General features: G+C 42.1%; 1 protein-coding gene across 4 annotated transcripts in view; it reads left to right on the top strand.

Annotated features, from left to right (window-relative positions):
* Positions 1 to 12480, top strand: part of Cdkal1 (CDKAL1 threonylcarbamoyladenosine tRNA methylthiotransferase) — a 571033-nt gene that overhangs the window by 90425 nt on the left and 468128 nt on the right. For all 4 annotated transcript variants that reach the window (XM_006972280.4, XM_076573111.1, XM_076573112.1 and 1 more), the window contains one exon: positions 3694 to 3778. In XM_006972280.4, coding sequence (XP_006972342.1) covers positions 3694 to 3778 — 85 coding nt within the window. The remainder of the gene's footprint in view (positions 1 to 3693; positions 3779 to 12480) is intronic.

Here is a 12480-nt window from a genome sequence, read left to right as displayed (position 1 = left end):
TAGATACACTCTGCATTATTTTTGGTCAAGAGGTGAGAACCACTAATGAGACATGCTGATTTCCTTAAGCTCACAGTCTCTGTGTAGTCAGTTTGTTGGGACTCCTTGCCATCCCTTAACCAATGACTTTCTGAAAGTCGCTTCTCCTTTCAAAGCTTGAGGTTCTTTCTCCGACAGTGGGAATACAATTGAACTCTCCATACAGGGCAGGATTACATGCAAAGTGTATGTGGCATGCCTGGCTTCCTGCCGACACAATATGTATTCAGTAATGTTAATGATGATCATTATTACCAATTGGGGCTTAATTACCATAGACTTAAGAGCAATTTCTAGTGTGTGTAAAGAAATAGTTTAGAAACTAAGTGTATTTGGATTGTAGCAAATATTTGTTGTTCTTTTCTCATGCTCAGAGTGGGTGGTTTGTTGGTGCCCATCATTTTCTTGGTTCAGTGACTACAGCTCTTAGCAGGGAATATGTATCAGGTCTTTGTTCCCGTGCTGGATCACAGAAGGGAGATAGTTCATGTTCTCACCTCAAGGTGAAAGGAAGTGAATGATTTTAAGTATTATTAAGAAGGAATCAAAGAAGATGAAACAGGTTTATCAGTTCAAGAGAGAAGAAAGCAATACATACTTTTCTAGGTCAGGCAGGGCCAGTGAGTGACTCAATGGTCTGGTGCCAAGCAGTCTCCAGATGACTCCTGTAAGCTCTCCTCTGACCTCTACGTGACCTGTATGCACTCGTGTGCATACACACTTAATAAATGTAATAGAAGTCATAACCTGAGTTTGATCCCTGGGACTTATGTGATAGCAGGAAAGAACCGGAGATCTCCACAAGTTTTTCTCTTCTCTTCACATGTACACAGTGGCACAAGTCCCTCATTGCCAACAAACAAGCAAATAAACAAACAAATGTACTATTTAAAAAATGTTGTATCAGGGGCTGGAGAGATGGCTTAGCAGTTAAGAGCATGTACTGCTCTTGAAATGGACTCAAGTTTGGGTTCCCAGCACCATGTCAGGAAGCTCACAGCCTCCTCCTATAACTTCAGCTCCAGAAGGATGGATGCCTCTTTTTTGGACTCTGTGGGCACTTGTATTCATGTGAATATACCCCTGTACAGATGAACACATGTGCACACAAAAATAAAAATAAATCTTAAAAATTCAAATAGTATGGTGTGAAATAAATTAAGTGTTCTTATGTCTCTAGAGGTTACATTTAAAAAAATTCATCATTCATGAAAGAATTTAAAAATCAGAGAAAATGAGACGGTAGATCTGGGGCTCGCGAGATGGCTTCGCGGGTAAAGGTACTTGCTGCCAGGCTTGTTGACCCGAGTTTGACTCCTGGGACCCACATGGTAGGGAAGAACTGACACCTACCAGTTGTTCTCTGACTGACGCATCTGTGCCCAGACACACCCACCCACCCACATAGCTCAGTGACTAAAAACAAACCAACAGCCTGCAGCTGAGTAGTATGTTGGAGGACAAACACATGCCCTCCCCCGGGGTAACACCGTACTTGTGTCTGGAAGTTTTTGTAAACCTTTAGTTTCTCCTCCTCTTTTCTTCTTTGCTTTTAAAACCACAAATGGGATTTACTCTTCAATACTTTGTTCTACCTCACTTCATACACAGATCAATACAAATGATTCCTTGGGGATTGATCTTGCTCCGTAAACATGATGTCCCAGCTCTGCTCTGCTGTTGGTCAGCTTCTCATTGCTGGGTAAAATCCTGGAGGGAATCAGCTTCAAGGAGAAAGGGTCATTTTGACCTGAGGTTTGAGTTCATAGTTACTTTTCCTTATGGCATTTGTTCCTGTGGGGCAGAGCATCGAAACATGTGTTTGTGATCAGTGGAAATAGTAAAGGTAGGTAGAGGGGAGACAGGAAGGGAGAGAGGGAGAGATGTGAGGGGGGAGAGAAAACCAAAACGTTCTGCACGTGACGGCAGTAACTCCCACAGCTGTGATCAGCTGTCTGATAGGTAGCACCTTCAGACAGAAAGGATTTAATTTCACAATGAATCAGTCTAAGGCACAGACTATCTTTGAGGAAAGGAATGGTGACAGGAGACTCCATGGACCAGCTAGCACAGAGATAGAGAGACTGTACCTGAAAGCAGGACCAGTTACAGCTCTCATGCCTTGATCCTTGGTGGCCCATTTCTTCCCTCTGTGACCCCATGTCTTCCATCTATGACCCATCCTTAAAGTTCCACAACCTGCCCAAATAGTACTAGCTGGTATTCAGCCTTCTACAGGCTTTCCATCCAAACCATAACATCCTGTGGTTTTACATTCTCTTAATAATTCTACCACTACCATAGAGCTGAGTACCAGTGTCCATGCTTGAACACACGGCCCTTTGGGGAATGTTTAAGATCCAAACCATGAGTCACTTATTTATTTAAGCCATCTTTCTCTAAAGGATATATATGCTTTCTAGTTCTTCTTACCTTGTTAATCATCAACGAGAATTTTAATATATATGTATGTATATGTGTGTGCTTGCATTCATATATGTGTTATGTGTTAGATGTGTGATCGAGTATCCCAAAGAACATTTCAGTTTTTGATTGCTGTTCCTACCTTGCCTTCCTGAGTGCTTCATCAATGTGGATGGCCGAGGGGGAGCAACAGGCACAAGTTTTCCTTATTGCTTTGCTTGTATTAAATAGCATCATTTAAAAAGCGTTGTCCCACTTGACAGGAAAACATAAGCACTCATTTCACTTTATAAAAAAGTTCAATAAGATCCATGTGTATCAGTTTAAGTGTATAACATCAGAAATCAAAATGCAAAACCATGTGCTTATTGGAAGGGAACAGGTATGTTTCTTCGCAGTCATGGAAGAGGGGAAATGTTCTAATTGTGAGTCATAATTCTAAGGCAAAATTGGGGAAAAAAAAGAAAAAGAGAAAAAGATGACCAATTTGATGCTTTAGAAGCAGAAAAATGTCATGAAAATTGACCCCCCCAAAAAAGAATAGAGAAAAATGTTGTGACTCCTGTCCTAGATATATCATTGATTTCTCCATAAGCATTAAGTAGCCCAGTAGAACAAATGAAAGGCAGATACACAAAAATAGTTCAAAACTAAACACGGAAAGTTTTCCAGGTCATGATAAGAGGAATTTATATGGACCTCTCACTGGGATCCCATTTTCCACCAGATTGTCGAGAGTCCAAAGGGGTGGGTGACAACCCATATAGTGGGTAAGATTAGTGAACAGCACTCACAGGTCCTGTTCCTTGGGGTGTACAGTGATATACCCTGTTCACTAAGTAACAGTGTGCAAGGACATTTCAAGAATTAGTTTTTGACTCAACAGTCCTACTGTTTTATGCTTGATACCAAAGGAAACCTTGGAAAAAGTCCCCCCTCTCCATGTACATGTTCATTGGAGCACTGCTTATAATACTGAAAGACTTTAAATAATGCAATCTTAAAGTAGAAGTTCCATTCAGCCTCCCTGACACTTACAGGTTCCCAAACCAGATGTGACCTGCTAGCTCTGGCCGGCAGTACTGTAACTGCCCACTCGAGTCTGACACTACCCTCTTTCCCCTGCTCCCCAGTATTCCCATGCTGCTTGGGTAAGCACATACGTGTTTTTGATTTGATTAAATGTGATATTTATCTTTTCTTTTTTGTGTTCATTGTTTCTTTTTCTAGAAAATGCGTCAGATGCAGATTTGTGGCTTCTGAACAGTTGTACTGTGAAAAACCCAGCTGAAGACCACTTTAGAAACTCAATCAAGTAAGTAGGAGGTCTCCATTCTTCTCATTTTAGATAATCAAGGGAAGAAGTAATATCAGCCAATCTTAGCCCAGAAGCCTTTACTTTTAAAAAGCGTGTATTTATTTTTGTATGTGTGTCACAGTGTGCACATGGAGGCCAGAGGACAAGTTGCTGGAGTCAGTTCTCTCCTTCTACTGTGAGAGTCCTAGGGGTTGACTTCTGCTGGTCAGTTTCAGTGGCAAGTGCCTTAACTCACCCAGCCCTCTCACTATCTCCAAATTTAAAAGATTTCTTATGTCACTCTGACTTCTCTTCAGCGCATATAAATCTTTTACTGCATGATTCCTAGTATTATTAAATACTTAGTATGTATTAAAAAGTATGCGTTGGACTTTAAACAGTTTTTAAAATGAAAACTCTTTATTCTAATGAATTCACAAATAAACACATCCCAGCTAGATGAAGGAGCCACTGAAACACTCTCTGTCCAGTTGGACTTTTAGGCTGTTATTGTTTTGAATTTCTCTGATGAACAGTGTTTTACTAAGGAGTTCCATCATGCAATTTGAGCATTTGTGAAGTGAATGTGTCCGCTCTGTGTGTCCTTCTCAGAGCATGCAGGCATTCCTGGTGAAAGTGATTGCCACAGCCCTTTTTCCTCCCCACTGGCCCTGTTCTAGGTGTGCAATGTGTGCCATGGAGCTCCGGTAGGCTCCTGGGACACAAGTCCCTGCTGTTTGGTTTGTTTCCTCAGTGTGGAAGATTCTTTCTTCGCATCCGCTTTGAATCTTATTCTGCCCACTTCCTTAGCAACCTCATTCTATCAATGATTTCCTCCTAGGCAATCAGCTCCTCTAACTCCATCAGATCCTTTGCACTGCCATTTAATATACTCAGCTCCAATCAGTCCCGGATGGCTCTGTTACCTATTTTCCACTGTCTTCCTAGCCAGGCCTTTCCTTAGCTTTACTTCTATTATTTATTTATTAAATATTTATTTTTAATTTTTATGTATACATTTGTGTGTATATCTGTGTATGCCATGTGTGTGCAGGCGACAGTCAAAGGTGATAGTTTCTTTAACTCAAAAAGAACAGAAAATTTTGAGTCACAGCAGGAGGTAGCAAGGCTGGCTAGGGCAGGGATGGAGGGACCTCCAGGAGTCGAAGAGAGCTCAATCACAGCAGGGTTCATTTCTGTCCGTTTCCAGAAAGGTCTTCTCTTTCTTGGAATGAGCAATCTGGCATAGTCACAACACTGTCTATAGGACAGTTAAAATGGATTCTTAGACATTTTAGTACCACAGAGTCCCTAACCTACAATCTAGAGAGGATGGTCCTGTGATCGAAGATTAGTCTAACACTGTTTAGTGCACTTCAGATATAGCTCAGTGGTAGAGGGTGTGTGTGTGTGTGTGTGTGTGTGTGTGTGTGTGTGTGTGTGTGTGTGTAGTCCTGAGTTCAACCCACAGCATCACCAGAACAACATACAGCCCAGACCCAGACAGAAACATAAGGAAAGAATGAAAGAAAAAGAGGAAAGAAAACCCCTGCGGAACTTTTTCAGTGGGTTTGGTTGTTGAGTATGTAAGCAGTGTTATTCTTTGGTGAATGAGCCTCAATGTCAGTATGAGGTGTGGTGAAGCACCACTAATCCCAGAAGGAAATTTGTTCTTAGAATACTACAGAGCTAGGAGCTGTAAGCAGGAGTTCCTTTAATGTACTATTCTTGATTGAAAGAAAAATAACAAATAATAGTCTATATGATTAAGTATTTGTTAATAGCTTTAAAGGCTTTTGATCCCTATAACCAGGTATTACTAAAGTAACACTTCAACTGATGTTTGATTTGATTCCAGAGTAAATATAATCAGGTACCATATAAAAACAAGTCACACTGAGAACATGGCAGGTCCGAGTGACGTGTATATAGTGACGGGAAGACTTTTGTCAGTGTTCCACTTTACATACATGCCTTCCTACTTCTTGCCATCTCCTAACAAGAAAAGATAAAGATGATTAGTTCGTGATCCTTATGTAGTCCCACATTATTACATGTATGTAACATTATGTAATTACTATTACCTGCTCTCATCCTGTTAATCCATCTCTTCAGCCTCCAGTCTTGTGTGTATTTTGTGTTGCTTTATGCTTTTCAGTAGGGTGAGGTATTTGTCCATCCGTGGTGGCCAATGCTTTCTATTAGAACATTGAAGTCCTTTTTATTCCTGGATCCCTTATCCATAACAATTGCTTTGCTTTATCAATATTTAAAAGTAAGTTCCCTCTGGTGTGGGGATAGAGCCCACTCTACCGCTGGGCTCCACCTCAGGGCCTGGAACATGCTGTGATGTGCTCTGCCACTAAGCTCTGTCCCAGCCTGTCACTAATTCTTGCCTGTCATGTCTCTGAGCATCTGCTTTTGTTCCTTTCCATTGTATTCCTGGTCTTTAGTCACTGTTTGCCTTTAATTATCTATTGTCCATCACTCATTTTCCCCCTGAACCATGAGTGAGAAAAATTCCCCTCATTTAAAGGGGTAACTGGAACAAAGGTGAGCGATAGGGGGTGTGTTTTTCCTGTGCTTGATACAAGTCTCATTTATGATCCAGCAGTTGGGGGTGTGTAACGACAACTTCTCTCTCTCTCTCTCTCTCTCTCTCTCTCTCTCTCTCTCTCTCTCTCTCTCTCTCTCTCTCTCTCTCTCCCCTTCCCCCCTCTTCTCTCCCCCTCCTCTCATGTTTCTGAGGTTTTATGGTAGATTATTGATCAGATTGATGGAATCATAGAAGTGTTAAGTAACAAAAAAAAGAAGTGAAGCTGGCCTTGAACTTTGAACTCTTGTTATTGGCTGAACTAGTTCAGATAAAACCGCTGAGGGGCTTGTGTTTCATGATGCTGCCTGTTGGATCACTCTGTTTCTTTTTTAGTTTGTTTGATCCATTATTTCAGTGTGGTTTAAGCAATATGGCCTTTAACTTGAGAGACCCTTGAGTAAATGAAAAAGATCAAAAGTTTGAAAAAAAATTGCTCTTAATGAGAGTATCAAATCAGAAAAGCCTTTGGCTTCTGCTTTACAGAAGTGTGGGGTCTTTCTCATGCCGCCTAAAGGAGGTCATTCAGAGGCTGGTCAAAATAAACACATCTTGTGTGTTCCATGTAAAGACAGGAAGAGCAGCCAGCATGCTTTGATCATGGACTGATGACCTCTGTTTGACTTTGTACATTATTACCCAAATGGGCACCGTGGCCACGCCGATGAAGCAGACAGACAAGAGGTATTCCTATTTTGAACCACCTTTGCCCGGAGAAACATGATAATGCTGTCAGGATGGGTTAGATAGCCAAAGAAAGTGACTTGCATGAATAGGTGAAGAGAGAGAGAGAGAGAGAGAGAGAGAGAGAGAGAGAGAGAGATGGACACAGCAGAAAAGGAGGCCTGAAGTACCAGCTACCTGCTTTGTCTGATGCCTTTTCTCTATAGGGAGTGAGTCCCTTCCTTATACAGTGTTCTGCTGTGCAGAGTAATAAATGTCTTTACTCTCAGTCCTACTGTGGAAATATTGTTTGTTTTATGTGAATTTATCTCTGAGTTCTTCATAGATTGACAGAGGAACAAGAGTACTATTTCAGCCAGAGTACATGAAGTAAATTGCTTTAAAAAGTAAGCTGAGCTGTTAAGAATAGACAAGGGCTTGCTCTCCAGTTAGTAATTAATCACCCTGTTGAAAAGAAAGTGAAAAACTCAACCAATTACATTGTTAACTAGATTCACTAATAAGTATTATTTTTAACTATGATTGCTTTGGTTACTTTTAATTTTTATCTAATTTAAATGAAAAATATTTGGTAGAAAATTAAACCACATTGGGCTTCATTTGAATTTTTGTAAGAAACAGGTTAGCTAATTCTTGCTGTTCACACACACACACACACACACACACACACACACACACACACACGAAGGAAGGAAGGAAGGAAGGAAGGAAGGAAGGAAGGAGGGAGGGAAGGAAGGAAGAGAATGTTTGTGTGAGAGAGTGTGGGCATGCACAGACCACAGCATGCTTGTGGAGGTCAGAGGATAGCCTTCAGCTGCCTGTCCTTGTCTTGCCACACTGTTGGGGACTGGGTGTCCTTACCTGTGCATAAGCTAGGTTGGCCTCTGCACCTTTCCTGTCCCGCCTCCCATTTCCGGTAGTTGTAGCAGGGATACAGATGCTCTTCTGCATTTGGCTTCTGCATGGCTTCTAGGGATCTGTACCCAGCAGCAGGCCTGAGCAGGAAGCACTTGGACTCACCGAGTCATCTCCCCAGCCCGCATTTGGTTTTTAGTTCTGTGTCTTGTTGAACATAGCCGGTTTAACTTGCCTCCTTGTGTGAGTGGCTTGAGTTGATCTCAGTGTTTTGTTGTGTGAGGAGCACATGATGAACCCTCGGGCCTCCTCCACCAGTGCAGTCTTGTTGCTGCAGCCGTCGCTGCACACCAGTTTTCTTGTGGTGAAGTTAGCTGGGCGTGCTGGCCTGCGTGGCTCTCTGTGTTTCCATCAGGCACTGTAATAAGGTGGTGTTTCCTCTAACTGCTGCCCTGCTCACTGGATGTCATTCTCCCCCCATTCTCCACCTGTCCCCATCATTTGGGTACTGCAGCAGACTGGCTCCTTCCATGTCGGTTTCAGACCCTACCTTTCCTTCCACGATCTGGACTTGTGTGCTTCTTGAACATGTCCATGTTGGTGACCACAGATACCCGAGGCCACTCTACCAGAGTCTCCTGTTGTCTGCCCTATGCTGGCCTTAAGCCCTTAATCCTTCTGCCTCAGCTTTGTGAGTACTGAGAACTCTATATGCTACTGTTGGCATTACTGTTTACTGGTTTTGTTTGGTGGCATCATTTGGAAGTTTCTTTGGTTCCTGTTTCCTTCCTGCCTTCCCTCAGCCCATTTCTCCTCTTTCCAGCCCAGGCCCATTGCCGTTGACTTACTCATGTGATCAGTGTTCCTTTTGGAATCCACCTCAAAACAGCATGCTCCCATGTTCTACCTAATTCGCTCACGCTGGTTGCCAGCCGTCTGAATTTAGTCTGTTCTGTCCTGAGGATCTTCGGCTTTTGTGTAATAGAAACCTTTCAAACTCGTTAACTGAGCTGACTTTCTGTCCTAATTCATTATTTGGCTTCCTTAAAATCCCTTTAATGTCCCTCACCCTGCAGCTATACAATGAAAACCTCATTTCTCAGCATGAAATATGTTTGGTTTGTTTCTTGCCCGCCTCTCCTGCCTCCCTTCTTGTTGTCCCCCCTTTCCTCCACATTGTAAGCCTTGACAAGCACACAGTGTGTCTGCACATACCCCCACATCCAGCCCTTGCCACCATCCCACAGCCTCAGCTTTTCCCGAAGATGCAGACGAGCTGTGTGCCCTCTCACCTCCCACCCATGTTAGTCTTGCTTGGCAAATAGTTTATTTTCAGAGCTCATGTCAAACGTAATAAGGTCTGTGAGATCATCTCCCTTCTAGACTAGCTCTTTCACAGGTAACTACTTCTTGATTCTTAACAAATATCTATTGCTGCACATTACATTTATTTTATTACTTATACATATTTAGGTCTTTAGTAGATTGTGTGTTTTGAGGTTAATAAATAACCTCAGGTAAATTCTCATTCTCTCTCTCTCTCTCTCTCTCTCTCTCTCTCTCTCTCTCTCTCTCTCTCTCTCTCTCTCTCTCTGTGTGTGTGTGTAGGTCTGAGGTTGACATTAGGTATTTTCCACAATTACTATCCATCTTTCTTTTTTATTTTTATATTTTTTGTATTTTATAATTTAATTTAATTTTACATATCTGCCATGGATTCCCTTGTTCTCCCCCCTCTCCCCCACCATTCCCATCTCCTCCAGGGCAAAGACTCCCCTGAGGATTGAGTTCAACCTGGTAGATTTAGTCCAGGTAGGTCCATTCACCTCCTCCCAGGCTGAGCCAAGTGTCCCTGTATAAGCCCCATCTTTTGAGGCAGAATCTCTAACTGAACCTGTAGCTTTACTGATTTGGCTAGAGTGGATGGCTATGAGGTCCCAGATAGCCTCCCGTGTCTGTCTCCACAATGCTCGTTTACTGGCGTACGCCACCGTGCACACGTTTTCAAATTGAAGTTCTAAGGACTGAATTTGGCTCCTCGGTCATTGCCTCAGCTTAAGAAGGCCCTTCGGTATGGTCTTTGACTCTCAGACTGTATTGTGTGGTTATCTTTTTCCATTTGTAGAGTAAGATAGTTATGGAGTCTTTAAGCATGCTCCCCCAAGGTTGCTGTGGGTTCTGTGTCAAAGACAGGATGTGTTCTTAAAAATAGGTGAGAGAACATCCTGATTTTCAAATATTGTGTTGAGGGCCCTCTTTTAAGAAGTGCTGGTTTACTTATAGGCTAGGAAGGAACTTCCCTCTCTTGTTCTGAAGAGGTGAAAGTCATAGTTTTTGTCATAGCTGGCCTCCAGTTTCTTTCCCGAGGGATGTTGGGACAGCATTGAGAACACCTGTGCCTTGGAGTCACCTGGCTATGGTGGTAGCTCTGGGCTGTGAATGTCAAGACCTTCTTCTCTACCAAACTAAACCAGCCAGGGCAGCCTCAATGTTGTACATCTGGGTCATGTTGAGTCAGAGGGAAGGAAAGGTGGTGTTTTGCCTCGCGCTTGAGACACAATGATTTTCTTACTTACTACATATTTGTTGAATTTGTCTAAATTCAAATTCACTTTTCATTTTGGGGAAGGAGCAGTCATTTTTTTTTTTTTTTTTTTTTTGAGACAGGGTTTCTCTGTGTGGCTCTGGCTGTCCTGGAACTTGATCTTTAGACCAGCTGGCCTAGAATTCGGAGATTCTCTTGCCTCTGCCTCCCACGTGCTGGTATTAAAGGCATGGGCCACTACTACCCAGCACTTGTAACTATTATCATTACAGCATTACCTTACATTTATAGTTTTTGTGGAAGAGCAAAAGCCATCAGATCTCACCAAACTATAAACAAAAGATGTGTGAGGAAGTCGTTGTGTTGGGAAAGTTCAGTTGTAAAGTAGGTTCTAGGAGGAGTGAGTGGCACAGTGGTGTGAGGAAAGAGAACCTGTCGGTCTGATTTCTGAGGCATCCCAGGTCTATTGCAGATGTGCTGCTAACTAGTTACTGAGGAGTTAGTTATTCACTGAGTTCAACCCAAAGCTAATCTGATGAAACCCAGGTTTCTATGGTTAGTTGCTCATGGGTTGGCTGTGGTTATCACCCACCATATGTGTATTTGTTGTAGTTGCATTTTATTCAGGTGTCACAGGTCTGATCAGTCTACTCTCTACTGTTGTGGGGATTTCTTTATCTCCCCACTCCCTTGAGCTACTTTGGAATTGAAAGTACTATTGGAGGAATGAGCTTTCTATGAACATTAAATGAAACTTAATTTTTTTTTTTTCTCTTTTGAAAGCGAGGACTGAAAGTTATGGCCATGTAGAACACTTTTTACATTGCTTTTCCTGTAAGCACGGAGCATAGAGATGTATGGAAGGGAGGAAGAGAATTATCTTAGGTTGTAGTCCAGTGAGGAAATTTGATTGAAAAGAAACTGGAAAATGTATTTGAATTCGAGGTTGACTTTTTAAAGGAATAGAAACGAAAGGAACTCACAGATTAGTCATTGAACTTGCAAATAAGGAACAGAAAAGCACTTGAAAGGGAGCAAATCAATTGAAAATGCAAAGCTGAGTTGTGGAGTTATCTGAAATCTTTTTGGAGAATAGTATTTTGCATATTTCATGATTACTGTCACATCAACAGTTGCTTTGTTTTTGGCACTCTATGCAAGAGAGTGAGTGAAAGAGGTCAGTGTATTCTGAATGGCAACAGCTGGCTGATAGCGCTGAATACTTACATAATTAAATATATGTGTTGGCCCTTGTCCTAACAGCTCTGGAGGTGGAGGCTCTGGAAGGCATGCAGAAACTTGCTTTAGCAGGATCAGAGAACTTACCATGATCTAAGCCTGTTCTTTCAGAGTGATTTCCTGTTGTTTTGGTTTGAATGACATTCTCCTTAATCTTGTGTGTTTGTAAACAGCCCAGAAAAGACGACTCTGCTTTTTCTCCCTATTGTATTCTGTAAGTATGACAAATGTAACTTTTCCACGGAGTTGTTGAATAACTGATAATAAACAAAAGAAAAGAAAAACCCATTTCCACTTAGCACATGCTACCCAAATATGAAATATTTATAGTTTTGAGTGTTCTCTGGGCCACACTAATGAGGTTTCTTAGACTGACGAGTGCATTGAGGTACAGTCTTCTGTGATTTAGGAAAACTGGCTAGGGCAGCAGTGGAGGAAAAATACAATATTCAGGCAATATGCAATCCAGCTTATGGCTAGTGAATGCTTTAGGACTTTGAGGTAATAGCTGTAATATGAGTCTTCCTGGAAGATTACTTCCCTTGTAACTTTACACTGAGGCTCTACTGTAGCTGTGGGGACAAGATGGGAGCTTGATGAACATTGGAAAGAAGATGTAGGCACAGTCCAGCACAGCCTGTCTGTCTTCCCCTTATCGATAACTCTGTATTGTAACATTCTTCTTGCCTGCATCCCCCTTCAGTTCTCAGGGGCAGCTGCTGTCAGTACCTCAGGCAGTGGATGATGGTGATCCTTGAACAAATGAATGAACTGACTTGTATATTTGCTTCTCTGGACATTTAT

This window comes from Peromyscus maniculatus, chromosome 5 (assembly GCF_049852395.1).
Source record: "Peromyscus maniculatus bairdii isolate BWxNUB_F1_BW_parent chromosome 5, HU_Pman_BW_mat_3.1, whole genome shotgun sequence".
Lineage (NCBI taxonomy): Eukaryota > Metazoa > Chordata > Mammalia > Rodentia > Cricetidae > Peromyscus > Peromyscus maniculatus.
The sequence above is the reverse complement of the archived record's forward strand: the minus strand, read 5'-3'. Positions and strand labels throughout refer to the sequence as shown.